Source organism: Eulemur rufifrons, chromosome 4 (genome assembly GCF_041146395.1).
Source record: "Eulemur rufifrons isolate Redbay chromosome 4, OSU_ERuf_1, whole genome shotgun sequence".
Classification (NCBI taxonomy): domain Eukaryota; kingdom Metazoa; phylum Chordata; class Mammalia; order Primates; family Lemuridae; genus Eulemur; species Eulemur rufifrons.
Window position 1 is genome coordinate 82,869,058 of NC_090986.1, and position 25,082 is coordinate 82,894,139.

A 25,082-nucleotide genomic window follows, 5' to 3' on the forward strand; every position below is an offset into this window, starting at 1 on the left:
TCTGTATTTTTTCACAATTAAAGAAAAAATTTTTTAAAGGAAGGGGAGGTGGGCTCTGGTGTCCACACTGTTCCCACTGGGGGACCCTGGGGCCCAGCTCCTGTGGATGTCTGGAGTGCCCCAGTTCTCTCTGGGTGGCAAGGGGAGCGAGCCAGCACTACCAGGTTCCACAGGGGGTCTCTGCGCTCCTCCACAGGGCTTCGCGTGAGCACTGGGTGTGTGTTTAGGGTGGGACAGAGACCTGCCCCCAGTGGAAACAAACAAGCTCCCCACCCCCAGCTTGATGGGAGGCGAGATCTGAGCCAGAGCCCCAGGTAGAGGAAGAGATGGCATTCAAGGACCCCAGCGGGGGAGCACAGGAGGTCCCAGACACCAGAGCCTGGTGAAGTATGCCTTGCCCAGGGGTCTTGTTAGATGACAGGGGCAGAGGCAGAGAGGGGGATAGGAGACCTTGGCCTGGACAAAACTGGGTGATTCCCACCCTTCCCAACACGTAGGGCACTAGGCTAGAAAGACTTTCTCTCCTCCTCCAGGAAGCAATTTCACCAACCCCTCCCAGCAGCACAAGGGTTGGGGTGGTGGCCAGAGCTGCGCCTAGTGCCTGCAGAACATGGAGAGGGGCCCACAACGGTCCTCTCTTCCCTTCTGACCAATCCAGGAGGGCTTCCTAGCAGAGCGAGCTCCTCCACCTCAACTGGAGCTCAGCTAAAAATCCACCCCATCAGAGGCCACCCTGACCACCCTCCGGGCAGCCCGGTCCCCAGGCCAGGTCAGTTCCCTGCTGGCCCTCACTGACCACCATCCCAGCAGGGCCATCCTTGGGCCCTTTGTTTCACGAGTGGCCTGCTTTTCGGTGTCAGCTACCTGGCCACTGAGGCCTCCGGAACACTGAGGCCAGCGCGGGGACACCGCGGGTGGTGCCTGTCAGTGGCATAGGTGTCCACGGAGCCCTTGGGTCCTCACACGGACCTCCAAGCACTCGCGGACACTGCCTGGACAGGGTCGAAGTGGGCCGGCACCCTGGCCCCACCGAGGCGCCAGGAGGAGGAGCAGCCCCAGCCTCAGTCTTGGTTTCTGCAAAATAGGCGCCCTCGCGGAGAACGCGCAGGCTCAGACGCAGAGGAGGGGGAGCGCGCCCTGCCCCTGGGCGCGTGCGCAAGAGGGCCGCACTTTCAGGCCCCGCCCACTGCAGCCAGCTCGCAGCCAGCGCGCGTGCGCCTGAGCGTGCGGTGGGCGGGGCCCGCAGCGGGCACGGCCCCTTCCCGGCGCGCCCCGCGGCCGCTGGCGCTGACGTGGCCGCCGTCAGAGCCGCCATCTTGTAGGAGCGAAACCAACGCCTGGCTCGGAGCAGCCGCTGCTGAGGTGAGGGCGCGGGCGCGGGCCAGGGGCCGGGGCGAGGCCGGAGCGCCGGGGGGCGGCTGGGGCTGGCGGGGGGAACTTTGAGTGCCGCGGCGGCGGGGCCGGGCCGGGGGCGGGCGAGGCGGGGCCGGGATCGCGGCTGGACGGCGGGGGCGGGCCGAGCCCGGCGCGAAGGGCCGGGGGGCTCCTCGCGGCCCCCGGCGTTGCCCCTGGCCTCCCTCGCCGCCTCCGCGCGCCCCTGCCCCCGTCCGCCGCCGCCCGGAAGTCTGCTTGGGACGCCAGCTGTACCCCAGCAAGCCCCTGCTTCCTGCTTCCCTCGCCCCTGCCCCGCTCCCCCCAGGCCACCCCCGGGAGGACGGGGCAGGGCAGTGGGCCGCCGGGGCCCAGGAGGCGCCAGGTCTCCCTTTCCCCTAGGGCGGGCGAGCGAGTAGTTTCCGGGCGCGCGTCTGGCCTCCGGACCCGGGAAACTGAGGCTGGGGCGGCCCCGAGACGCAGTCAAGGTCACGCAGGTGGTGAGGGCCGGCACCTCGGCCTCCGGACTCCAGTTCCTGTTTGCTCCGGGCGCGCGAGCTGGGGGGAGGGGCGAGCGGGCAGGTGGGCCGGGACCCCAGGCTCTGCCCGGGCTGCTGCACCGGCTCCAACGAGAGCACCTCCGCGGACCTCAGGGGGAACCCAGAGTAACCCCCTTGCCTCCCCCACCCTGGCCATGAGACGTGATTTGGGATTGGCACTCAAGGCCCCGGTGGCCTCCGCAGGGCTGGTCGATCCTTGCTTCAACCCCAGGGTGGTTTCCTTGACCGTCGTCCGGGGGTAGATGAGAACGCCTCGTCCGAGCTGGTGAATGTTTAACCTGCCTGCGAAACGACACTCTAGCAGACTCTGGGCAGCCTCAGCTGCAGAGGACTGGCCCGACGCTTTCTCGTTGCACAATCCGGCCGGTTATGGCGTGTGAGATTGTAGCTGGACGGTTGTGCTGTACCTGGAGTGTTAGATAACTGAATCCCACGGCAGCCCCCGGCGAGGTGGCACTTTCCCCTTCCGTCCAGACAGCAGGTGCTGCTTTGCAGGAATCGAGCAGAATTGCACACGGGCAGGAAAGGGGGGGAGGTTGGAGGCTTTGGGTGTCCCTTAAGTCGTCGCGTAGTTGGTGCCACTACCGGCATTGGAGTGGGTAGTTGTAGTTCTTTCTTGTTTCAGAACTAGTGGTCAGCAGTTTTCCCTGCCGGCTGTTTCGCATGGCTGGTGGTTCTGGCGTTTTCCGCAGTGTGTTGGGAGGAGTGTGAGATGCCACGGTGTGGTTGTGTGCCCACCCCTGTGGCCCTCTGCTGTGGCTTTAGCCAGTGTCTAACACGTGTGACTGCATGGGTGGTGTCCTCACTAAATTTGAATTTTCAGCAGCACCGCCACGAGTATCCAGAGCTGTAAGATCCTGAAATGGACGGTGGTGGTGTTAGCTGGGTCCAAAATTGAGAGGAATTGTGTGGTGTAAATGTTAGTCACAAATAAATCTGATCGGACACACCGTTAGAGGTGTTTTGTCTCAGGTTTTCACATGTTGGTGGGCAGAAAAATATCAGTCCCTTGTCTTCAAGTATGTCTTGTTGAAAATAAACCCAGATCACTGTCGCAGTAGGAATATGCTATTGCCAGTGAGGCAGATACTCAGATTTGCTAGTTGAAAAGATTTAAAACAGTTGGTTTGGACAACAGCTGACTCACACAATGGCTGTCTACTCATCGTTGAAAGAAAATTAGTAGAAAGCAAAAACTCGTTCTGTGCTCCTTGCAGTTCTGGTTTTTTAGATCATGTGGTCTAGCCATACGCTATGCCTCTTGCACAATATGGAGAGGACATTTCAGACATCTTCACCTGCTAACCTGCCTCTGCCCGAGACCAGACTTGAAACTTTAGGAACGTACATCTGGCCTTTCTTTTTCACGTCAGTAAAATTTAATATGGATTGTCAGCTGCTGAGGTGATCTTAGAAGTAAGTAGACCTAACCAAGAGGAAAAAAACCTGTTGTGCAAGTTTGCTGAACAGTATATGACTGGTTTGAGAGAGTTGAATCCATTTTTTTCAGATTCTTCCAATTAAATGTCATCTTGATACAAGGATTTAAGTCCACTTTTACTCACAGGCCAGGCTCTCCAAGCGTTTCTGCACACACCTTCCTGAGAACTGTGACCGGTCTACTGGGTGTTCTACTGGGCACACAGCCTCAACCGTCCATTCACAGCTGCCTCTGTGCTTACTGCCTCTCCTAGGCAGTCTCCCCTTTGACGGTTCCCCTCTTACGTAAATGCAGGCAGGTGAAAGGAAACAAAGGGCACATCTGCTGGAGGTGATTGGGAGAGAAATGTGAAAGGCCTTTCAGCTGGGATCTTAAATTAGATGAGAACTTGTCCCTTCCGTGCTGCATTTGCTCACTGGTGTGGATGGTGGTTGCGGTGTCCTACCAACTGTGTCTGAAGTGGTCTTTGGGAAAGGCTTGGCCCCTTCCTGCTAGGAAGTGAAGGATGGTGTGAGGGCTGTGGTGGGTGTTGGGGGGGAGCTAGTGCGCTCAGGTTTTGAGAAAGATTTCTTTTGAAGAAGTTGATTTTACTTTTCCCAGGCAGAAAAGGACCAACATACGGTGAAAGGGAGATAGTGTTGGAAGACAGACTCAGGTATTCAGGCTTTTCATTTATAAATTGTTAAGGGGGTGAAGGGGTGAACATGATTTATGGCTGTAGCTGAATTCAGAGGGTCCTGTGAAACTGCTGCATCCCTCCTTGGTTCTCTCTCTTCAGCAAAAGGGTAACACAAGCGCCGTGGAGTAATTAGCAGGAGGCAGCTGCAAAATGTCCAGACATCAGCTTGTCCTCTTGTATTATCTACTCTTGGAGACTTGGTTGTCTCTGAAATGTAGTCAGGCTTGTAGCAGGGGATGTGATCTCACCCCTGAGATATGGTTTTGGGCAGGAAACTGAGGCCTGGAGTTTGCACCCCTGCTGTCCATCCAGGAGCTCCTCAGGAACACCTTGAGGGTATAAAACAAATTCTAAAAAGCAGTTTCTGGCGAATGTCAAGAGAAAGAGTTATATTTCCTTTTTTTCTGCTAGGCTCCTTTTTGATGTTGTGAAAGCAGAACCGGTCCGGGTGGCTGTCAGCAGAGAGAGAGCAGGGAGAAAGAGTTCATAGGATTGATCTTTAGCTGTTATTTCACCAGGAGGCAAACATTCTCCACTCCTGAGGCCCAGGGGTCACTACAGCATGAAGAGAGCAGGAGACTGGATGCAATCCATGCGCATTTCAGGAAATTAGAAGGACATAGTGAGATTGGGAAATATATGTCTGGTCTTCCTCCCATTTCCTGGCATAGAACTCCTCAAACACTTGGAATTTCCACAGTGATGTCTTTTTGTACATCAGTGAGTTGACTGGTGGCTGTGAGCCCCTAGGTAGCTTCTGGATGGGGCTAATCACTGGAAAGACCAGAGCAGGATTAGAGGGTTGGGACTTTCAGCCCCACCCCAACTTCCGGGAAGGGAGAGGGGCTGAAGGTTGAGTTGATCACCAGTGGTGTAATTAATCATGCTTATGTAATGAGGCCTCCATAAAAACTCAAAAGACAGGGTTTGGAGAGCGTCTGGATAGCTGAACATGGGGAGGTTCCTGGAGGGTGGTGTGCTGGAAAGGGCGTGGAAGATCTGTGTGCCCCATCCCCCCCCCCCCCCCCGTACCGTACCTCACCCTACACATTTCTTCATCTCTTCTGTCTGTGTGCTTCGTAATATCCTTTACAATAAACCGGTAAACGTGTTTCCCTGAGTTCTGTGAGCTGCTCTAGCAAATTAATCGAACCCAAGCAAGAGGTCATGTTAACCCCATCAGAAGCAAAAGCTGGGGCTTTTGATTGGCATTGGAAATGGGGGCAGTCTGGGGACTGAGCCCTCCCCCTGTGGCATGTGATGATATCTCCAGGTAGATAGCATCTGAATTGAATTGGAGAGCACCCAGCCGGTGTCCACTGCAGAACTGATTGCTTTCTTGGTGGGTGGGAGAAACCTCCCAACTTCTGGTGTCAGAAGTGATCTGTGTTATGAAAAGTATAGTGGGAGAAGCTGAATTTGGTTTTTCCTACATCAGTAGAATAGTATATTTTGAAAACCTTCTAATCAAAATCTGTTAAACTAAGTTTTACTCCTTAAAGGGGATGCTAGCAAGCTAGAAGGGCTTCTAGTGGTAGCATGACTAGATGTAAGATAGTTAAGATCTTCCCGTTTGTGTCATATGTCAGTTTATTTCTGTAATACCATGTACCCTTCACGGGAAACTTAGTGGTTCTGGTTCTCTAAGCATCCACTGAAGATTTTCAACAGGAGGTTTTTAAAGTATTTTATCAGTTTGATTTAGGTACAGGTGACCAAGAAGACAATTTCTAGATTTTGTCTAGACTCATCTTGGGCAGTGGGCACGAAGGCAATTAGATATGCCTGCGCTTCGTATCTTCTGTCGATGGGAATGCATGTCCTAACTGGTAGAATTTATTTACATGTAAAATTCTACATCTTTGGGCACTTTTGGTGGCGAAACCTTGCTTTAAAAATTTATAGCTTTTAGTACTGTCCAAGTGAAGGGATCCAAGATCCTGAAAGTTACTGGGGAGATTAAATGCAATGTATTCTTACCAGTTGAAGGTACCTGGGGGCAGGGTTAGAAGGCAGCTTTTGTACACACACCCCTCCCTTCTATGGTGGCTGATGGTACTGAGATGCCACACTCTGGCCTTCAGTAAGTAACAATGTCAGCGTCCCAGGGTTTCCACATCTTTATAATCAAAAGATTCCAACTGGGCCACACTTAAGTGCAATTTTTAAATGGCGTAAAATTCATTGTTGACTCCATAGGTTTTTCCCGGCAGACTAATTTTTCGGGAAAGCCTGTGTGGTTGATCTTTGTGAGCCCTGACAAGTGTGCTTTTGCCATTGTTTCCTCCTCTCCTTGATGGTGAGTCACTTTGGAGGGGCCCAGCGGAAGGTGGTGGGAGGGTGGGGAGGAAGGCCTGTCCTGGGCGGAGGAAGCCCCACTCTTGAGTGGGAGGCCTTGTGGGGGCAGGGGCCTGACAGCTGGTGCTCCAGCAGAGATGGGACAGAGTCCCTGAAGTGGGTGCGCTGGGTGGGCAGCCTGCTGGTGTGGCGCTGGCCTGCCAGGGATGCTCTGGGAATTTGTGGAAGCTTTTTTTTTTTTTTTTTTTTGGTTCTCGGGTTGAGAGGCAGCCCGGGCACCCTGTGGCAGCGGAGAATGCATCCTGTCTGACTGTCCTGTGGTGGGAGCTGGGCTGCGAAGTCCTGAACCTGACCTGTTGTACCTAGAGAGGCAAAACTTTTCTTTGCGTAATTTTAACAGATTGTCTGAATTTTCAAGGAAAGCAGCCACCTTGTTAATCAAGGGTGATTCTGTTTTGTTCTTTTCAGACCTATTGAGAGTTGTTCTCTGTTTCCAGAAGGAAAAGTGCTACCGTAGTTCTCTCGTGGGCACAGTGTGCCCTTGAGGTTGGAGGTGCCAGCACATGTGCTCCAGCTGTCTGGGGGTGGCTCTCTGCTGCCTCCCTGGGTCTGAAGTTGCTTTCCCTTACTGCCCTGTTGTGTCAGGGTTGGCAGAGCAGTGGCGTTCTTTGCGGTCGTTGTGTGTGTGTCCCCGTGCACACATAAACCAGGCTTGTCTTTAGCTGCCTTTTGGAATGCTGGAGATGGGCACCATGTTGTGGACTACAGTGGCCCATCTCGGGTAGCAGGAGCCGTGGGACAGCTCTGAGCAGAGCGTTAGGTGGCCACACTGGTGTGCGGAGGACACACTGGGGGTAGGGTTCCTGGGCCGGGGAACAGCAAGGTGGAGGTGTCTCAGGGAGCTGCTCTGAGTCCCAGTGGAGAGATAGTTGGGAGGAGGGGTCTGGCTGTGAATAAAAACATCACCTGGAGAGCAGAGGCCGGGCCTCTGTCACCTGACCATAGGAGGGGAGGCTAGGGTGGCGCCAGCATGTGTGTTTCTGGGGCTTCTCTGGCCCCAGGGCTGCCTGTCAGAGACAAGGGGTTCCAAGGAGGACTCTGGCCTCCCATGGCCTGGGGGGATGTCCCTGTCCCTCTGCTGCTCTTACTGGGGTGGGGTTGGGTAGGAGCTGGAGAGAGCCTGGTGATGGACTTGGTGATGGACCAGCCCCTGCTGCTGCACTTGGCTTTCCTGTTTTCTCAGGAAAAGAGAGTCTTCACTGTTCAGAGAAAGAGGTGGGGCTGTGTAGTTTTTAATTTTTTTTTTCAAAATGAAAGTTCCCTGAAGGCAAAAATGAAGTTTTGGAGATTGGCCTAATCACTCACCATCATGGCAGTGATTTTCTTTTTACCCTGGTTCAGAGAGGCCACAGGTCCCACCCTGGAGCAGCCTGCGGAGTGACTGTGCTCCAGGAGTTTACTTTATGACAGCACCACTGGCTGTCTGGTTCCATTTCCCTCTTCCTCCTAATGGGGCCCCTTCAGAAAGGGGCCTCTGGGGCACTGTGTCCCCAACCCTGCCCCCCTGTGGACAGAGCTGTGTAACCAGAAAAGCACCTGGCAGCAGCACATCCAGGAAGTGAATTGACAGGACTGAGTTCAGAGATTTGCTTTGCCGTGGAGATCAGAGTCCTCATCACCTCTCTTCCCGGTTCTCTCCACTCCCCCTGAAGCCCAGGCCGGCCTTGTCACGTCAGGTAGCTTGGCCACGCTGGGAAGGGCACTGCGGACTCGGCTTTTGGTCGATGCTGGAACCAGGCCTCTGCATGAGATTCACCGAACTGCACCCCAGGGAGACAGTTAGGCCTCAGGCATTGGCGAAATCTCCCCTCAGCACCGCTTGTCTGTGCCTGGCACTGTGTGGTTGCCCTTCTTAGCATGCACAGTAGAGGGGGAAGTGCCCAGGCCTAGTGCCCAGGGCCTTAGGCAAGGTCTTCCCTGTGGGCCCCAGTCTGAGTCTGAACTGCGGGTGCTGTGGCTCCGTGGGCAGGCAGGTTGCAGCGCCTTCCAGCTGACTTGGGGAGGCCTGCCTGCTGGTGACCTACAGGGCCAGGTGGGGACGGGGGGTGCTGTCTTCCACCTTCAGGGTGGTTTGTCCACTGTGCTTTTGTGTTGCAGTCGTGAATCACTGCAGGCTCCTCCATTCTCAGCTTGTGCAGTGCGTTTCTGTGTTGTGGGTTAGTGTGGATTTGTGTTTCTGTTTTCCCCGTGGCAGGTCCTGCAGCCCTAACTACGCACGGGGTCGGGTTGAGGCCATCCACGCCTTCCCTGCCAGAGGAGAGCCTGCTGCTTCTCTGTGTCCTCGTCCAGGTGTCCCTAGCCGGAGCTTACTCAGAGGGGTGTGCATGGCTGCAGAGGAGGCCTCATGCCCAGTGACAAATCAGAGTTCTGTCACTGAGGGCATGGCAGAGAAAACATCGGGGACCAGCCCGTGTTTGCTATGACGCCGTTTGCTGAGAGACCGCAGGGCGTCTCGGAACTCCCTTACTGTAGCGACAGGCAGAGGCCATGGGACACTTGCCTTTAATGGTCCTGACAGCCCACCAGGTGCTTGCACAGAGCCGCACTTCTGCAGATTGCAGAAGGACAGTTAAAAATAATAACACTTTAAAAATATGAGTAAGGGGGAAATACACAGTATAAACATGTAGATAGTCGGTAGGAATGGCTCTTTGGCATTCATACTGTGGTCCAGGCACTCTGCTCGTGGGGTAGGATCACATGAATGGGACTCATTTCTAGCCATGGGTATGAAGACTGATTTAAAGATGTCACCTTGAATTTTAAGCTTACAGAGCAGTCTCAACTGAATTTCACTGATCACCTCACCTGAGAGACCCAGCAGGTAACACCCCTCCTATAGTTCAGGAGACCTGCAGCTGTGGGAAGTGGCAGGCGTGTTCGAGGCTGGCCACCTCCCTGGCAGGGCTGCCCTCGTATCCTGACAGGTGTGGGGTCTCTGCATAGAAGGGCACTTTAGTGCCTAATGAGTTCCGTAAAACATCCTGAGAACAGTCTCTCGTTGGAACTTGCCTTCAGTTGCAGGCCAGAGTAACAGAGTTCTAGAATGTTTTCACAGTTCTTTGCTCTTATTCTTTGTGATTGAAAGTTCACTGGACCTGATTGAGCCCATGGATGCCTTGCTGCCTCCTCCCCTCTGAGCACGCCCTTGGACTTGCGCCCGTGTTGCCACTGTAAGCCCACGAGGTGTGTCTGCCCATCCCTGACATCGGCTCATCCAGTTTTCCTCTTACATGAATTTTAGTAAAATAGTGACGAAATGCACTGCAGGACTCAATTGCAGAAAAATGTCAGGCCTGCAGAAACGGAGAGTCTGGCTTGCAGACAGGGTGAAGCCTGAGGCCCTGTTTGGCGGGTGTGATGTGCAGTTTGTACAGATGAGAATACCTGGCCATGCCGCATGTGTAAGGAGAGAGCGCTCCTTTACATCAACATCCTCGTGTGTCGGGGATGGACAGCGCTTTCACATAATTGATGTGACTGCTGGGAGGCAGTGGCTCTTCAGAAACCCCTAAAGAAAATGTTTTATAGGCCGGGTGCGGTGGCTCAGGCCTGTAATCCTAGCACTCTGGGAGAAGGCGGGCGGATCGTTGGAGCTCAGGAGTTCGAGACCAGCCTGAGCAAGAGCGAGACCCCATCTCTACTAAAAATAGAAAGAAATTATATGGACAGCTAAAAATATATATGGAAAAAATTAGCCGGGCATGGTGGCACATGCCTGTAGTCCCAGCTACCCGGGAGGCTGAGACAGGAGGATGGCTTGAGCCCAGGAGTTTGAGGTTGCTGTGAGCTAGGCTGACGCCACGGCACTCTAGCCCAGGCAACAGAGTGAGACTGTGTCTCAAAAAAAAAAAAAAAAGAAAGAAAGAAAAGAAAAGAAAATGTTTTATAATGTACATAAGTTCCTCCAGAAAAATCTTCAACTTTGTTAAATTTCCTCAAATTAGATACTGAAACTGAGATTATGAACTCTGTATGTCTGTTTTACTGTATATAATTTATCCTTCAGTGAACTGGACTTTAAGAAAAGGGAAAGAACTGTGGATGTCACCAGCTTCCCATCCACATCGTGTGGGTCCCACTTAGGGACAGAAGCGTGTCCTGTCAGGGCGCAGCAGAAAGCAGAACCTGGGCCCTAGAGCTCACCTGCCCCCTGCTCCAAGCTGGATGTGTCCATCTTTCTGGTGATTCCTGACAATTTAGGGAAAGGACAAACTGTCGAACTCTCTGCCTAAGCCCGTTCCCCTGCACAGCTCTGGTTTGGACTGGGGCCCTGTCTCCAGCTCAGGCTGCAGTGCCCTGAGACTTAAGGGACAGCGGGACAGTGCTGGCAGATGGCCCAGGTAGAGGCCATGGGCGTGTCGCTTCCTCTGTGGGGCTGAACCAGTCAGTGGGGTTCATTCATTGAGGCAGAACGGGTGTGAACTCACAAAGCTGCATTTCTCCTAACCCTGTTCAAGGAGTCAGCCACCTGAGCAGTGTCCTGTTCCATGGTTCCATGCTTCGGTGCCTGAAGGCCACCTTTGCCATTGTTGGGAACGTCATACTCAGGCAGGGAGGCCCCAAGAAAGCCAGGGTTTGCCACTTCCTGACATGCAGGACCATTCAGATGAACTTGAAAAACGGGTTTTGGCTTATGTGACTGGTGGAGGAAAGGGTGACAGCACCCAGGCTGGGCCTGACATGAGTTGGGACCTGTGCCAAGAGGCCCTGGAAGTGACCGCAGCAGTTGCTGTGGGCCCTTTCTCCCACTGCAGAGACTCTGCTAGGTCTGCCTGCGAGTGCAGCGGGGCAGGTACGTGTGATTGCAGATGGGCGGGAGAGACCACGTGGTGCTTGCTGGTGCCTGGCACTCGAGACTTGAGGCTCACCCCTCCTGGCCCCACCACTCCCTGGGGGGCAGGGACCACTGCTCACCACGTACCCTGTTGGATGTGGACTGCAGGGAGGCCACCCACCACAGTGGGCTCTGGTACATTGTTGGGGGCACCAGACTCAGGGCTTAAGCAGGTGGCAGCAGAGGACACGCAAGGACAAGGGTGGATCGTGGACAGTACTGTGGCCATGCTGCCTCACACAGACAAAGATCTGAGCGTGGTCCCCGCTGCAGGACGTGGCTTCCCCAACCTGCGTGGGGGCTGGTGGGAGTGTGGCCACCCTCTGCCCCTCAGTGCCCAGGTGTCTGTGTCGATTCATATGAATGCTGTGCCCAGTGCACCAAGCAGTCCTGGGCTGCCTCTGCCTGGCTCTGCCCCTCTCAGTGTCAGCCTGGCAGGTGCCCCTTCCTTCTAAGTCAGCCTGCACATAGGGCTCCCGGGCGCTTTCGCTCTAGACTTGCTGTTTGCACGGTGAGGACGGCCTTGCTCCCGGCACGCACTCGCCTCAGCTTCCTTCCCAGCGTCCCGGCAGTAACACTGACAGCATCAGGACCCCGACTATCGTTTCCTGCTAGGTCCGGCCACCACTGCCGCATGCCTGCCTGGCATAAATCCTAAAAGGACCTCCCTCTCTGTTTATTTCTTGCTTGTTTTTTTTTTTTTTTTTTCCCTGTGAACCACTCATTGGTTCTTCCCAGTTCCCCAGAGTTGCCCATCCCCGCGATGAAAGCATGTGGGTGGCGTGCCCCAGTCCTGGAAGTGTCTGCCGCCTGCCGAGGTGTCCACGCTGTTGCCCTCCCTCCACATTTCCCGGGTCCCTGGGGGAGCCCGTGTGGTTCAGAAGGTACCTTTACTCTCCTTTGACGCTTGGCGTTTTTGCTGAGTGGAGGACTAAGGTGGAAAGTCGTGCTCTCGGGGTTTCGAGAGCATTGCTCTGGAGCTGACGGCAGGCCTAGAGTGAGCCTTCTGGGTTCCCATTTGGGGACATTTAAGGATTTCCTCCCCATAATTTTTTTGGTTCTTTCTTTTTGAGGTTTCTGCTAATTGACATCTTAAGTTACTCCTCATTTTCCTTTTTTATTCATATTTTTGTTTCTGCTCTGCTTTCTGTGTGCCTTCATTGTGAATTTTTCTTTTGGCTATTTGTAGTGTCCACCAGGTTTCTCTTTTTTTTTTCCTTTGTCATACTACCCTATTCTTGTTTTGTGGACATGGTACCTTGTAATTTGTGATGCTGGTGTTGCGTGTGGTTTGGGTTTCTGAGGTTTTTGCTTGGTCGGGGTTTTCCCTTGTGTTCTTGTGTCTGGGTCTTGTTTCCCTCCACCTTCCTGTTTTGTTTGGGTCTCTTACATTGGGGCTTGGCTCCTTGGGGGCCTCCAGGTGCTGTGTGCAGATCTGGTGGGGCATACAGGGATCTCAGGGTTCCAGAGCTAAACGGGTCTCACGGGAGTAGGTTCTCACGGCCCGACCCATCCCCTCCTGCGGCGGAGACAGCACCCGAAGCCCCATCCCCCAAGCCCTGGGTTGGTCCAGCTTTCTCTGCCTGGTCAGGCGTTGGATTCCAGCGTCATCTCCCTCCCTTTTCTCTCTGTCCTCACAGGTTTGTGGGTTGTTTGGTTTTCTCATTGGCAGTGGTTGCAGGAGGGATTGAGACAGGTGTGTGTCCTGTCCTGTGTCCTGTGGGTGTTCTTCCTCTGTGCTTAGGAACCCTGACCACGCCCAGAGAAGGGACTGCCGCAGCAAAGGTCTCTGTACATTTCAGAATTTGTGTAAGTTTTTGAGTAGGTCATGTGGTTCAAAACCAAAAGAGGACAAGTGTCCAAAGGGCACTGGGTCAAGCTTGAAGGGGCTCCACAGGCCGCCTGTGGCATGATGGCAGTGTCGGATCAGCAGTGGGCACAGCTGGTTCTGGCCCACTGAACAAGACTGGCCCGCATGGGCCCATGTGGATGGTAAAAAATGGAGAAGAGGCATTTCCTTGCAGTAGTGACACGTGAGAACGTCACCATTGGACAGTCACCGGCCATGATTCAGGCAAGAACTGCCAGCACGCAGGAGCCCTGGGGGAGGAGGTGCTCCCGGCGGCCTGCGTCCTGTTGCCAACTCCCACAGGGCACCACTACAGTTTCTTTTTGAAGTCCTCCATTGTTTAATTTTACTATTAGGTGCTAAAAATCTCAAATTTTTTAGCAATCAGCATTTGATAAAGTGACCAGTTTTTTCTAAAGTCCCCGTTTGGAATAAAAGTGCTCGGAGCATGCACGTGCTCCCGGGCGTTGCCCCACCAGAGGGGTCTGGCTGAGGAGCCCTCCCCTCCAGCCTGCCCCGGCTCTGGTGTCCGGTGCCAGCCGATTTGATTGGTGTCTCCATGTTTGTGCTCTGCGGAGTGGACCCTGTGGTCGCGGTGTGGGGCAGACACGTGCATATGCCCTCCTGGGAGCGCACCACTGAGGGGGTCCTGAGGCACCTGGCAGCGCCCAGCTGCTGGGATGCACCTGAGGTGGCCAGCACCCCTAAGCCTCCTCCTCTCTGGGCGGCCGTGGCTCAAGCTGGCTGGATGAGTCCGCCTGACCTCCCCGAGGTCTTGCATCTGCAAAGCTCCCAGCAGGAAGGGTGGAGGCTGGCTCGTGTCCCGAGCTCCCCAGCCCTGTATGCAGGGCCCTTAGCCCTGTGCTCTGCTGTCCTGAACTTTGGCGAGAGCGTCCTTGGTTCTCTCCGGTGCCTGAAGGTTCCGAGTTGGGGCGAGGAGAAGCCTTGCGTGCCTGCGGTCTCCAGGCAGCGAGCCATCCCTTCCGAGAGAGGTGCAGGCCTGGAGACGGGGCAGCAGCTTCCCGACCCCCACTCGGCCCTTTTCCTGCAGCTTCCCAACCTCTCCATCCCAAGGTGGATGCTGGGAGCCCGCGGGGCCTGGGAGGCGGGTTCTTTCTCCGTGGCTGGGCTGTGGGAGGATGGCATGTCCCGGCCTTCGAGTTTCCAGGAGGGCGGTGGAGGCCAGTCCCTGCATGGGTGGGTGGGCGGCAGGGTGGTTTGTGAGCGCTGTCGCTTCTCCCACTGAGCGGCACAGTAACAGACGCAGAGCGCCTCGCTCCCCTCCCAGGTGTCCCTGGCCAGTGTCGCTGCCACCCGTCGACGACCATGGGGAACATCTTCGCCAACCTCTTCAAGGGCCTTTTTGGCAAAAAAGAAATGCGCATCCTCATGGTGGGCCTGGATGCTGCGGGGAAGACGACGATCCTGTACAAGCTGAAGCTCGGGGAGATCGTGACCACCATTCCCACCATAGGTGAGGCAGGGTGGGGCGGGGCCGTGGAGGGGGGGCGGGGCGGGGGTGGGGAGAGGTGGGGGGCGTGGAGACGGGGCGGGGCCGTGGGGCGGGGGCGGGGCCAGTGGGCGTTCCCTCACCCTGCGCCCCGCCCAGGCTTCAACGTGGAGACGGTGGAGTACAAGAACATCAGCTTCACGGTGTGGGACGTGGGCGGCCAGGACAAGATCCGGCCTCTGTGGCGCCACTACTTCCAGAACACACAAGGTGAGGGAAGCAGCCTCCCGGCGGGGCACAGGACCACCAGGGCCCACCCCGGCCCCCGCAGCTGGGCCCGTGGCCTGTGGGTGTGCTGGGTGGGGTGCCCCAGGGTCGGCGTGACGCTGGCTGCCCCGCAGGCCTGATCTTTGTGGTGGACAGCAATGACCGAGAGCGCGTCAACGAGGCCCGTGAGGAGCTCATGCGGATGCTGGCTGAGGATGAGCTCAGGGACGCGGTCCTCCTGGTGTTCGCCAACAAGCAGGTAGGTGCCTGGGCCGACGAGGGCAGAGTGAGGCAGGCGGGCCGCTGTTCTCTGCCCCAGGGAGGCCCCCTTGCTGACCCCTCTTTTCCCCCAGGACCTGCCTAACGCCATGAATGCGGCCGAGATCACAGACAAGCTGGGGCTGCACTCCCTCCGCCACAGGAACTGGTACATTCAGGCCACCTGTGCCACCAGTGGGGACGGGCTCTATGAAGGACTGGACTGGCTGTCCAATCAGCTCCGGAACCAGAAGTGAACGCGACACCCCCCCTTCCTCTCCGCCCTCCGCTTCACTCTCATGTGGCAAACGTGCGACTCTGTGGTATGAGTGCCAGAAGCTGTCTCCGTGGTTTGGTCACAGTGTGCATCGCACCATGCTGTAAATGTGGCAGACGCAGCCTGCAACCAGGTTTTTTATTTAATGTAAATAGTTTTTGTTTCCAATGAGGCAGTTTCTGGTACTCCTATGCAATATTACTCAGCTTTTTTTATTGTAAAAAGGAAAATCAACTTACTGTTCAGTGCTGAGAGGGGTTTAGGCCCGAGAGCACCTGGCCACCAGGAGCCACTGTTGGAGCCCGGGCCCTCCTGGCTGGAGGGCTGTATTGAGATCTATTGGTTTTTAACCCAGACTCAGTGCATTTTTTAAAATAGCTAAAATCCAAGTCGAGAACACTTGAACACACAGAAGGGAGACCCCACCTGCTTAGTGTAGGTTTGCAGCGACAGCCTGAATGCCAGCCATTGGCTCGGCTGTTCCCCTCGGGGACGTGAGGCAGTGGCACGCAGACCTCTCGTCAATTCTGCATGGTCACCGTAGAGACCCTGTGACTCATTTGTTCCTGGGGCACCCTGCATTCCATAGCCTTGCTTGTCCCCGTGCTCCCTTGGCTCCTGGGGGCCTGGCTGGGAGCCCCTGGCCACCCTCCCGCCCGCTCAGGGGACGCGGGGTCCACTCGTCCCTTGGTCAGCATCCCCCGCGCTCGCTGCCGCTCAGACACAGGCGAGAAGTCTGGGGCCTCACCAGCAGGAGTGTGGACGAGCTGGGCGCCTGGGCCCCGGCCCCAGGAGCAACCCCCGCCCCCACCCATGTGTGAAGTAGCTTTCTCTCCCTCAGCCTGCAAGGGTCCGATTTGCCATCGAAAAAGATGACCTCTACTCTTTTCTCTTGTATTTTGATAAACACTGAAGAAGCTGGAGCTGTTAAATTTATCTTGGGGAAAACCTCAGAACTGGTCTATTTGGTGTCGTGGAACCTCTTACTGCTTTCAATACACGATTAGTAATCAACTGTTTTGTATACTTGTTTTCAGTTTTCATTTCGACAAACAAGCACTGTAATTATAGCTATTAGAATAAAATCTCTTCACTATTTCACGGGCTTCCCGGTGCTTCCATGCTGCTGCCAACAGATGCCCCCAGCAGGGTGCGGTGGGAGCAGGCAGCTTCACGCCGGAAGAGTGCAGGTGCCCTCCCCTCGCCCAGGTGGGGGGTGGGGAAGAGGTTCTCCCAGCAGGACCCCATGCATGACCTGGCTGGTCTGTGGTCCCCTCCCCACCAGGCCCAGCCAGTGAGACCTGGGCTGTGCAGTGGGGGGAGGCCAGTGGGCAGGGCCACCACTAGCCCATGGGTGCTTTAGCCCAGGGGAGGGCCCCTCCCTGGGGTGAGGAGGACTACCTGGACTTCTTGTTGGGGTGTGGCCACCAAAAGGCCCAAGACCTGCCCTCTGTGGGCAGCGTCAGGGGCTGTGGAGAGGCTACCCAGGAAGCAGCCTCTGCTCAACTCCCTGCCCTGTGCCCAAGATGATGTAATCTCCACTCAGGTGGCCGCAGGTGAGGGCAGATGTCAACGCAGCACACGCCACACCCCACCAGGGCCTCAAGAAAGCGTTGTTTGATTTAAAATGAGAAGGAAGAGAATGTATAAGGAGTCTGGCCTGGGTTCTGTGTCTTTACCAGCCTAGTGGCCACGCATGCCCTGGGCAGCTGCAGCCCTCTGTGGGCCAGGGGGAGGCAGGCCACCTGGCCACCCTGTGAGGAGCCAGCTGGCTCCCAAGGGCCTGCAGGCTCTCAGCAAGCAGGTGACCCGGCAGCCCCTCTAGGAACTCCCTGACCTCTCTGTCCCATGGTGAGGCAGCCCTGCCCCCTCACCATACCGCCAGCTGAGCACCCCCTTCTGGTGAGCCCTGACCCCACGTGGGAAGGACTCCAGCTCCACCCTGTGGGTCTCAGGAAGGACAGAACCCAGGGATGTTCCAGCCTCAGAGTGGGTCAAGGTGCCTCCGGACACCTTCCAATTAGTGCGATGATGAACTTTCCTTTTAAAATAAATTTATTCAAGTACAAAGAGAGAGTCAATATAAAGAAAAATAGAAGTAACCCTGCTTGGCCACAGCTAAACCAGAGGCAGAGGGGTTGGGGTGCTGAGGCCACAGACAGGACACGGAGTTGGGTCTCTGCTGGGACCTCCTGGGCAGGCTCACCTGTGCCTGTGGGCCAGGGGCTGTCAGACCAAGGCCAGGCCGCGTGGGGAGCCAGGGCATGCTCCCCAGAAAACCTGGAGGAGTCTCCACCAAGCAGGCCCCTCCTAGCTGGCTGGCCAGCTCCAGAGGCCCAGCAGGCCAGGCCCAGGGCCACTCCAAGGGAGCAGTCCTCAACCTCAACCAGACCGGAGGGGCAAGAGAGAGTGCCAGGCAGGCCGGGTCCGCAACTCAGGCATCAGAGTCTCTGTCCTGCCGCCTGCGGGACGACGGGCTCCTCCCACCATCCCCACTGTGTGCCTTCCTCCTCTTGCAGCAGGGGGAGGAGGAGTCAGAGTCATGGCGGCGGTGCCCAGGCCTGGGGAGACAGGCCAGACACTCAAGAGGGGTTGACCAGGCCCCCCACCCCCAAGAGGCAGAGCTGGGCGGGGCCTACCGAGCAGGAGAAGCAGGCGCAGGGGTCTCAGCCTGCCGCCTGTGCTCCTTGTCTTTCTTCTTCTCTTTCTTGTGTCTCTTCTTCTTCTTTTTCTTCTTCTCTTTCTTGCTCTTCTTGTGGCTCTCAGAGCTGCAAAGGGGGCACAGAATGGGCCTCCGCCCAGCACTGGGAGCCACTGGGCTAGGTATCCTTGGGAGGAGGGGAGCCCATTGCCCACGCGGGAGTCTTTGAGTCAGTCAAATGGAACTAATCCAAAATTCAGCCTAGTAGGCCACGTTTCAGATGTTGGACAGTCACATGTGGCCAGTGGTCACCAAGGGGCACAGCGAAGACATGGAATGCCCTGATCACGACAGCACCCGGCAGGGTGGGGTGCCTACTATGACCCCATGTAATTCACCAGCTCCTTGGGCCCCACCCTGAAGTACAGCCCTTGGCGTGGGGCCCTGCAGGACAGCCCTCCCTGCCTTGGAACCCTCTCCTCCCGAGGGTGACCCAAAGGAGCTCACTCTCTGGGGACAACCCAGGAGGAGGAGAAACGAGAAGGAAAGCAGAGTAGGGCAGGGCAGCTCACCTGGCCTCCGCCTGGTCTTCGGTGCGCGGCTTCCTCCTGGCCGAGGCCGCCGAGGCCCCAGGCCCGCCGCTCTCCACGCGGTGGTGCTGCAGCGAAGCCAGCAGTACTTTGGGGAGGGGTCTCCCTCAGGCGCTCCAGGGAGTCCCACCCCCACGGGCTTCCCATCCCCCACCCCATACATGGGACCCCGCTGCGTTCTGGGGAGGATTACCGTGAACACAGCAAGCCCCAGCTTGGCGGCCTCCTTGTCCTCCCGAGACAGTGCCACGCGGCCCGCGGAGCCACTGCAGGGACAAGGTGTTGAGTGCTACCCTGCAGGGCCCGGCCCCACCCAAGCCCCCCAGGATGAGGCCACACCTGGCGCTGCCCAGCCCCAGCAGCCGGTCCACTCCCTTCTCGGAGTCACCGCCTTCCCGCTTGCACACCTCCACGAAGTCCTGAAGAACACGGGAGAGGGTGGGGTGGGCAGGGTGGCCCGGCGACCAGACCGCGCCCACGCCCACGCCCCACCCGGCACCCCCCACTCCAGGGAGTTACCTCCTTGCTCAGGCCGGTGGGCTGCTTCTTCACGTTCTTGTAGCCGCTGCCAGGGGGCCAAGGGCGGGTGTCAGGTGCCGAGGACCCTCCCTCTTCGTCCTCCGCCCCCCCGTCCCCTGCACCCCGACCACTGCACCCCCTGGGGACCCTCTCAGGCCCCCCACCACCACAGCCCCCACCCCGGGGACACTCACAGCGCGGCCAACAGCGCCTCGCGCTCAGCCTGTCGCACGGCCGCCAGCTCCTCCTCGCGGCTCGGCCCCGCGCACGGCGCCCGGCCCTTGGCGTACCAGGTGAGGTCGCGGCCCTTCTGCCAGCGGCCCACGGGCGCCATCAGCGAGTTACCTGCGGGGACAGGCGCCGTGAACCCCGCGCCCAACCGCCCCAGGGCCACCCCGGCCGTCTTCCTGCGTACCCGGGACGCCGCCCGCGGCGCACGCACCCAGGTAGTTCTCCCTCTGCTTGTCGGTCTTCACGTCCTCCCAGTTGAATTGGTCCTGCCCGCCGCGCACCCCGCCGCGGCTGGAGCCGAACATGGCGCCGCGCGGCCGCCACCCGCGGCCCCCGACCCGCGAACCCGACCGCGGGACCCTGGCCCGGCCTGCCCCGCCTGCCGCTGCGCCGCTCGGTGTGACGTCACGCGCGCGCCGGCCTGTCGCCCTCGCACCGCCTGCCCGGCCCCGGCGTCTGCGCGTCACCCCGCCGTCTGCGCGTCACCCCGCCGTAAGCGCCTGCGCACCGCGGTCCCGGGCTCGCTGGCCCGTGCGCCGCTCGGACCCCGCCTGGCGCGCGTGCCCGGCGCCGCGGGAGGCCGGGGACAGCTGGTCGCCGGAACCTCGCGGAAGGCTGCCCACCACCGCGCTCGGGCATCGACGAGGGCTGGGATCCCTGTTGCCCGCAGAGACTGACATAAAATAAAATCCTAAGCCTCCTGCCGGCTGAACGGAGGAGTCCCTCTTGACCAAGGGGACCGCAGACACACCTTAAAACTGAGTTCCCGGCCACGGAGGGCATGGGATCTGACACGCCTTGTTGTACCCTCTTCCTTTGAGAGTTTAAATGCAACAGCTGACCAGCATTGATGTTCAAACAAAAATCCCAAGACTGACAGACTCTGTGACAGTAGATACTAAATTATTAGCAATAAGGCCGTGCAGGGCAAAGGTTAGAGCACCTGCAGGCCAATTTGTTTAACAAATGGCTTGAGTCGCTATGTTGTGGCTTGTCTGTTTAACAAACTTTGTTATGAACACATTCTGGGCCTTAGACAAAGCTTTGTTTCTTTAACCAATTACAAATCAAAAAAATCTCTGAACCCGCCTATAACCTGTAAGCCCCCACTTTGAGATGCCCTGCCTTTTGGGGCCAAACCAATGTACAGCTTCTATGTATTGATTTATGATTTTACTCTAAATTCCGCTCTCCTTAAAATGTGTAAGACCAAACTATAACCCAGTCACCTCAGAACCACTGGTTCAAGGCTTCTTGGACGTGGCTCCCTGGGCTGAGGTCACAGACATTGGCTCAAAATAAACCTCTTTAAATTATTTTACAGAGTTTGTTTTTTCTGTTAACAGACTGAACACAATAGTAGGTTATCGTGAGAGGCCACAGAGTCACTAGAGCGAAACCCCAGATCCGTCACTCCCTTTGCCAAGTAGCAGAACGCAGTAGGAAAGCAGTTAGCATGAAGCCCGCGCGCCTGCGCCCTGTGTGCGGTGCCGTCCCCGTTTCCAGGGGGATGCAGCGCAGGGCTTGCTGTCCCACAGCCGTCCCTTAGCCACTGTGGCTGTACTGACAAGTATGGAAAACCAACAGGATTGCATTTTGCTCTGATGGGGCGATGTGGAGAGTCTGGAATAATTAAGAAGCTGTTCGAAGATGCACTGTCATTTGGCACTCTTTGAATCACTGGTTGTCACTGCCAGCTGATGATGCCACATCGGGAGTCATACAAGTTAATGCACTTAATGATTTGCGCAGTTTCTCTGTCTTATCCAGAACATTAGGATAATACAGCAGCTTTCAGTGCGCTCACGGACCGGGGATCGCTCCACTCAGCAGCCTCCGCTCCCATCCCTGCTGCAATAAACTTAATGTGCCCCCCCCCCGCCCCAATACTCACATGTAGAAATCCTCACCCCCGAGGTGATGGTGTTTGGAGGTGGGGCCGTTGAAAAGTGATTAGGTCACAAGGGTGGAGCCTCACGAATAGGATTGGTTACTGGCTTTGTATTAACAAAAGGGATCCTGATTTGGGATGTTGTAGGGCCCCCCAGTCCCACCTCCCGCTTTCTGTGTCCTTGCAGAGAAACACAGAGTTCCTTGTCCGCCCTGTGACACGCCTGCCCAGCTGCGTGTTTCCCCTGCTGGCTCTGAACGTTCCCAGGTGCTGATAAAGGTGTCCAGGTTGTTGCCCCAAACACTGAAATATTCTGGCCTCAGCCCTGAGCCAAATTCCTTAAGGTTCCTACACTGACCCCCTTGCCGAGGACACACCTGAGTAGAACTTTCTCTCCGGCTGTCTGTATGACAATGCACTCCAGCCCTCTGTATGCAAGCTCCCCTAATGAATGCTTGGGACCAGGATGGGGAAACTTTTCATGTTGAAAGGCTGCATTAATTTAGCTATAATGAAATAAGGCCACATTCAAGAAAGTTCAATTAGATATACTTAAAAATATACATCATTTTGTAAAAACCTAACCACTATGTACTTAGTAATTTCAAAAAGTAAAACTATTTGTTAATAAAGTTAACCTTTTCATGACTTCGTTGTGTCTGCTTTTTGTTGGAAAGCATTTGAATATTTAGTTGCAGCACAGAGGTCCCCAGTTTCAGCTGATCCTCTAGATGGGTGTCAGTCATTTGTGACATTAAGGGCATCTTGATTTGGTTTAGGTAGCAGAAAGTAGATGCACAGCAATAAGTGGTTGAAAAGCAAGAAAGCATTTTGGGGCATGTTGCCAAAGGCATGGGTATTCTACTGCATTTTTCCCCATTTCAGTTAGATCTTTCTTAGCAACAAACGATGACTTTAAAATGTCATCTACTGGCCAGGCGTGGTGATTCACGTCTGTAATCCTAGTACTCTGGGAGGCCAAGGCTGGAGGATCACTTAAGGTCAGGAGTTCGAGACCAGCCTGAGCAAAAGCGAGACTCTGTCTCTACTAAAAATAGAAAAATTAGCTGGGCAACTAAAAATAGAAAAAAACAGCCTGGTGTGGTGGCGTGTCACTGTAGTCCCAGCTACTAGGGAGGCTGAGGCAGAAGGAACCCTTGAGCCCAGGAGTTTGAGGTTGCTGTGAGCTTGGCTGACACCACAGCACTCTAGCTTGCCCAGGCAACAGAGCAAGACTTGGTCTCAAAAAATTCAAGTCATTTTGATTTGACATGCAGCACAGAAATGCTGCATTCCTATAAAAATCTTCTTTCAATAATTCATATTGCTGATTCTGTTCTTCATAAAATTTAACTATCTGTTCTCACAGACAAAAAATTTGGCTAATACCTGCCCCTGTGATAGCCAACACACTTTAGAATAATACAGTAAATTCACACTGAATACCTCATTGTTCAACTTTAGCATGTTATGAAACTGAGGATACTGTGTTGCATTTGCAGGAATATAGTTAACAATACTTGTTAATAACTTGTTGCAAAGTGCCACTTAAAATAGCAGCTTTAGCACAGAGATTTTGCTGATGCAGGATACAATGAAAAGAAATGAGAGCATCTGGGCCGGGCGCGGTGGCTCACGCCTGTAATCCTAGCACTCTGGGAGACCGAGGCGGGTGGATCCCTCAAGGTCAGGAGTTCGAGACCAGCCTGAGCAAGAGCGAGACACTGTCTCTACTAAAAATAGAAAAAAAATTATATGGACAACTAAAAATATATATATAGAAAAATTAGCCGGGCATAGTGGCGCATGCCTGTAGTCCCAGCTACTTGGGAGGCTGAGGCAGGAGGATCGCTTGAGCCCAGGAGTTTGAGGTTGCTGTGAGCTAGGCTGACGCCACGGCACTCACTCTAGCCTGGGCAACAAAGTGAGACTCTGTCTCAAAAAAAAAAAAAAAAGAAATGAGAGCATCTGGATCTGTTAATACTTTTTTTATCTGTGCAATAAGCCTTTCATGTTTTCCTGTCATGAAGGTGCACTGTCTGTACATACACTCACTAAATTTACCAAATTCAGTCCAACTTCACATTTTTCTTGAACGTTGTTGAAGATACCTATTTCCTGTGTTCTGTTTGCAAGAGTGCCAAGGCAAGTAACTCTTCATAGCAAAGTCTTCTGCTATGACCTGAATGAATTATAAAACCTGTACAAAGTCAGTAGTATAAGTTGATTCATCCAAAGCAACTGAATAATACATATTTTCATTTTGAAATAGTGCACAAAGTTGTTCTGTTAAGTTTAAGGCTAATTCACACTGCCAATCGGTTATGGTTCTCCTTGAAAGAGGCTGTTGTCTGTACTTTGAAACGTTATCAGGATCTAAGCATCCTACAACTTCAACAATGCATTCTTTCACAATTACTACATCACTGAACGGCTTCCCTTTTTTCCTGAGAATACAAGCTACTTTAAAACTTGTTTCAATGGCATTATTTCCAGGTCTTATTGCTGCCTGAAAGAATTTTCTTTGCTTTTGCTTTTCATCTTTTAATTTCTGCAAAACAACCTTTCGCACCTCCCCCTCTAATTTAAAAATATTTATGGTCCTTATGAGTGTTATGTTGATTAGCATTGGATTTCTTTACTGTTGATACTGCCAAAGCAAGCACAAAGCAAGCAAATCACCTTATCTTTAGCAGAAACAAGATAATACTGCAATTCCCAATCTTCATTAAAAAATCTGTTTTCTTCCTTCAGCGTTGTCCTGGTCTTCTTTGACATGATGGGCTGTTAGGCAGACAGAATTAAAAAATACTGTGGAGCTGCGCAACTACTCACAAATTCCACTTCAAACAGAAACACATTGCATCATTGTCAAAAGCTGGTAACAGACCGGCGCACTCGACCCCATAAACTCTCGCCAACCAGCCTCACGTGCAGTAGTGGCGCCAGTCAGGCGGGGGATTTAGAAGTAAATCACGAGGGCAGCGGCCTTCAATTTAGCCCTCAAGGTTTACTAATATTCTAATTGTGCCAGTCAATTAGGAAAGATTCTCTCATTGAAACTTATTCTTTGGTATTTTAAATAATTCATTTAAAAAATAAAAGTATAAAAGACGAACAAAAATGTATTAATAAAAATAGAAGGATTTGTTCTGTAACATTTGATTCAGTCGAAAGGCTGCACTTAAGGACCTGGAAGGCCACATGTGGGCTTAAGGCTACCTTAAGTTTCCGCATCCCGGGTCTAGACCGATCACCCTGGCGTTCAGGGATTCTTTCTTTGGAATCCCAGCTGGCCCCATTTTGGGGCATCCCCTGTGGGAACTCCCTCACCCATTTACTCAATGAATACCACCCTGTGCCTTCCCACGGAGGGACCAGGATGAGCCGTGAGCATTTGTCCAGGTTCAGGAAGACACATCCCATGTCCCTGGGGGACAGGTGCACGGTGCACAGTCCAGAGGGAGGCTGGCAGGAAGCGAGGAAGCAGCAGCCCCCAGGCGATCTTGTGGGCCACAGGGGGTGCACAGAGGATGACCAGGGGACTCCCAAGGGCGTAGGGCAGTCCCCCAGGGGCCACAGCCTCCAGCCAGGCCAGGGTGGACTTGGGCCAGGTGGGCAAGGCAGGGCTGAGGCATCTGACCACCGACTGGATGTCAGTTGTGGCCAAGAGGGTATAGAGTGGGCTGGGGGTCGGGTGGATGCGGGGCAGCAGTCCGGGACCACTCTGAGGCTCTGGCCCCAGCAGTTTGACGACACAGCACCCACCTGTCCACAGGAGCAGGCTGGTGGGGAAGGGCAGGTCAGCTTTGACCCTGTTAGTACACTGAGCCACTGAGGGGTCACGGGGTGGAAGCTGCATG

General features: G+C 55.0%; 2 protein-coding genes across 2 annotated transcripts; one reads left to right on the plus strand and one right to left on the minus strand.

Moving 5' to 3' along the window:
• The first annotated feature begins 1,279 nt into the window (after positions 1–1,279).
• Positions 1,280–16,420, plus strand: ARF1 (ARF GTPase 1). The gene is made up of 5 exons (XM_069467768.1): positions 1,280–1,362; positions 14,384–14,569; positions 14,705–14,815; positions 14,947–15,071; positions 15,166–16,420. The coding sequence occupies exons 2-5, from the start codon at positions 14,422–14,424 to the stop codon at positions 15,325–15,327; spliced, it is 546 nt and encodes a 181-aa protein (XP_069323869.1). The 5' UTR covers positions 1,280–1,362; positions 14,384–14,421; the 3' UTR covers positions 15,328–16,420.
• Positions 16,421–17,391: 971 nt separating this feature from the next.
• C4H1orf35 (chromosome 4 C1orf35 homolog) lies at positions 17,392–19,714 on the minus strand. Its single transcript, XM_069467767.1, has 8 exons — positions 19,540–19,714; positions 19,292–19,442; positions 19,098–19,143; positions 18,918–18,997; positions 18,772–18,844; positions 18,561–18,646; positions 17,987–18,115; positions 17,392–17,908 (listed from the first exon to the last, which is right to left on the minus strand). Exons 1-8 carry the CDS (start codon positions 19,631–19,633, stop codon positions 17,782–17,784), a joined length of 786 nt encoding a protein of 261 aa, XP_069323868.1. The 5' UTR covers positions 19,634–19,714; the 3' UTR covers positions 17,392–17,781.
• Positions 19,715–25,082: the final 5,368 nt, after the last annotated feature.

Bases quoted from the DNA above. Each gene is read 5' to 3' on its own strand.
- ARF1 (XM_069467768.1), top strand. From the start codon at position 14,422: ATGGGGAACATCTTCGCCAACCTCTTCAAGGGCCTTTTTGGCAAAAAA. The intron at 14,570-14,704 runs GTGAGGCAGGGT...CGCCCCGCCCAG, and splicing joins GACCACCATTCCCACCATAG to GCTTCAACGTGGAGACGGTG. The intron at 15,072-15,165 runs GTAGGTGCCTGG...CTTTTCCCCCAG, and splicing joins TGGTGTTCGCCAACAAGCAG to GACCTGCCTAACGCCATGAA.
- C4H1orf35 (XM_069467767.1), bottom strand. From the start codon at position 19,633: ATGTTCGGCTCCAGCCGCGGCGGGGTGCGCGGCGGGCAGGACCAATTC. The intron at 18,845-18,917 runs GTGTGGCCTCAT...TTGTCCCTGCAG, and splicing joins CTGGGGCTGGGCAGCGCCAG to TGGCTCCGCGGGCCGCGTGG. The intron at 18,647-18,771 runs GTAATCCTCCCC...GCTTCGCTGCAG, and splicing joins TGGGGCTTGCTGTGTTCACG to CACCACCGCGTGGAGAGCGG.